Here is a 902-nt window from a genome sequence, read left to right on the forward strand (position 1 = left end):
TGGTAGAATATCTTTGACCTTTGACCTAACTCCAAGTTCAGAAACGAACACACTTTCAAATAGTTTTTCTCCTTAACACCCAGAAAATATGATTTTTTAAAAATGTATTTTCCATGAACATAGTTTAACAGTGAGTCTAAATACAGAGGAACTGTTCTGACATCAGCGTTTAAATCACAGGTGTCCAACTCTGGCCCGGGGGCCAAATCTGGCCCACAGTCTAATTGTCTGTGTGTGTGATATTCTAGGCCTGTGAAAAAGATTTACATTAAAAAAGGAACTCAAAAGGCCTAATGCTGCCCCCTGTTGACTGGTGATGGCTCACGTTTGGTTGTGTGCGGTGGTGCAGTGGTTGACTTTCCTTCCTTCCTTCCTTCTCGTCCTTCCAGTCCAGTATGAACCAGACTCCAGTGACGCTGCAGGTCCCAGGTCTGAACAGCTCCGTGACTCAGATGGGGGGGCTGCCCACTGAGGTGCTGTGTCTGATGAACATGGTGGCTCCTGAGGAGCTGCTGGATGACGAGGAGTACGAGGAGATCGTGGAGGACGTCAGGGACGAGTGCAGCAAGTACGGCCAGGTGAAGAGCATCGAGATACCGCGACCAGTGGACGGTCTGGAGGTTCCTGGAACTGGAAAGGTGAAGCGGCCCACACGGTCTAGATCTAAACAGAACCTGTTACCAGGTGGTTACCAGGTGTCGTGTGACTAACCTGATGTGTGATTTGACCTTTTCTACCTCTGCAGATCTTTGTGGAATTCATGTCGGTGTTCGACTCCCAGAAGGCCATGCAGGGTCTGACAGGGAGGAAGTTCGCCAACAGGGTGGTGGTGACCAAATACTGCGATCCAGATGCTTACCACCGCCGGGACTTCTGGTAGAGGGAGCATGAAGTCAGAGGAT

General features: G+C 49.7%; 1 protein-coding gene across 1 annotated transcript in view; it reads left to right on the forward strand.

Annotated features, from left to right (window-relative positions):
* The window catches only part of u2af2a (U2 small nuclear RNA auxiliary factor 2a), a 7808-nt gene that overhangs the window by 5644 nt on the left and 1262 nt on the right, over positions 1-902 (forward strand). Inside the window, exons 10-11 of the mRNA XM_025061446.1 lie at positions 390-638; positions 746-901. Of these exons, the coding sequence (XP_024917214.1) occupies positions 390-638; positions 746-880 (384 nt within the window). The 3' untranslated portion in view covers positions 881-901. The remainder of the gene's footprint in view (positions 1-389; positions 639-745; position 902) is intronic.

The sequence above is a fragment of the Cynoglossus semilaevis genome, chromosome 13 (assembly GCF_000523025.1).
Source record: "Cynoglossus semilaevis isolate Cse_v1.0 chromosome 13, Cse_v1.0, whole genome shotgun sequence".
NCBI lineage: Eukaryota > Metazoa > Chordata > Actinopteri > Pleuronectiformes > Cynoglossidae > Cynoglossus > Cynoglossus semilaevis.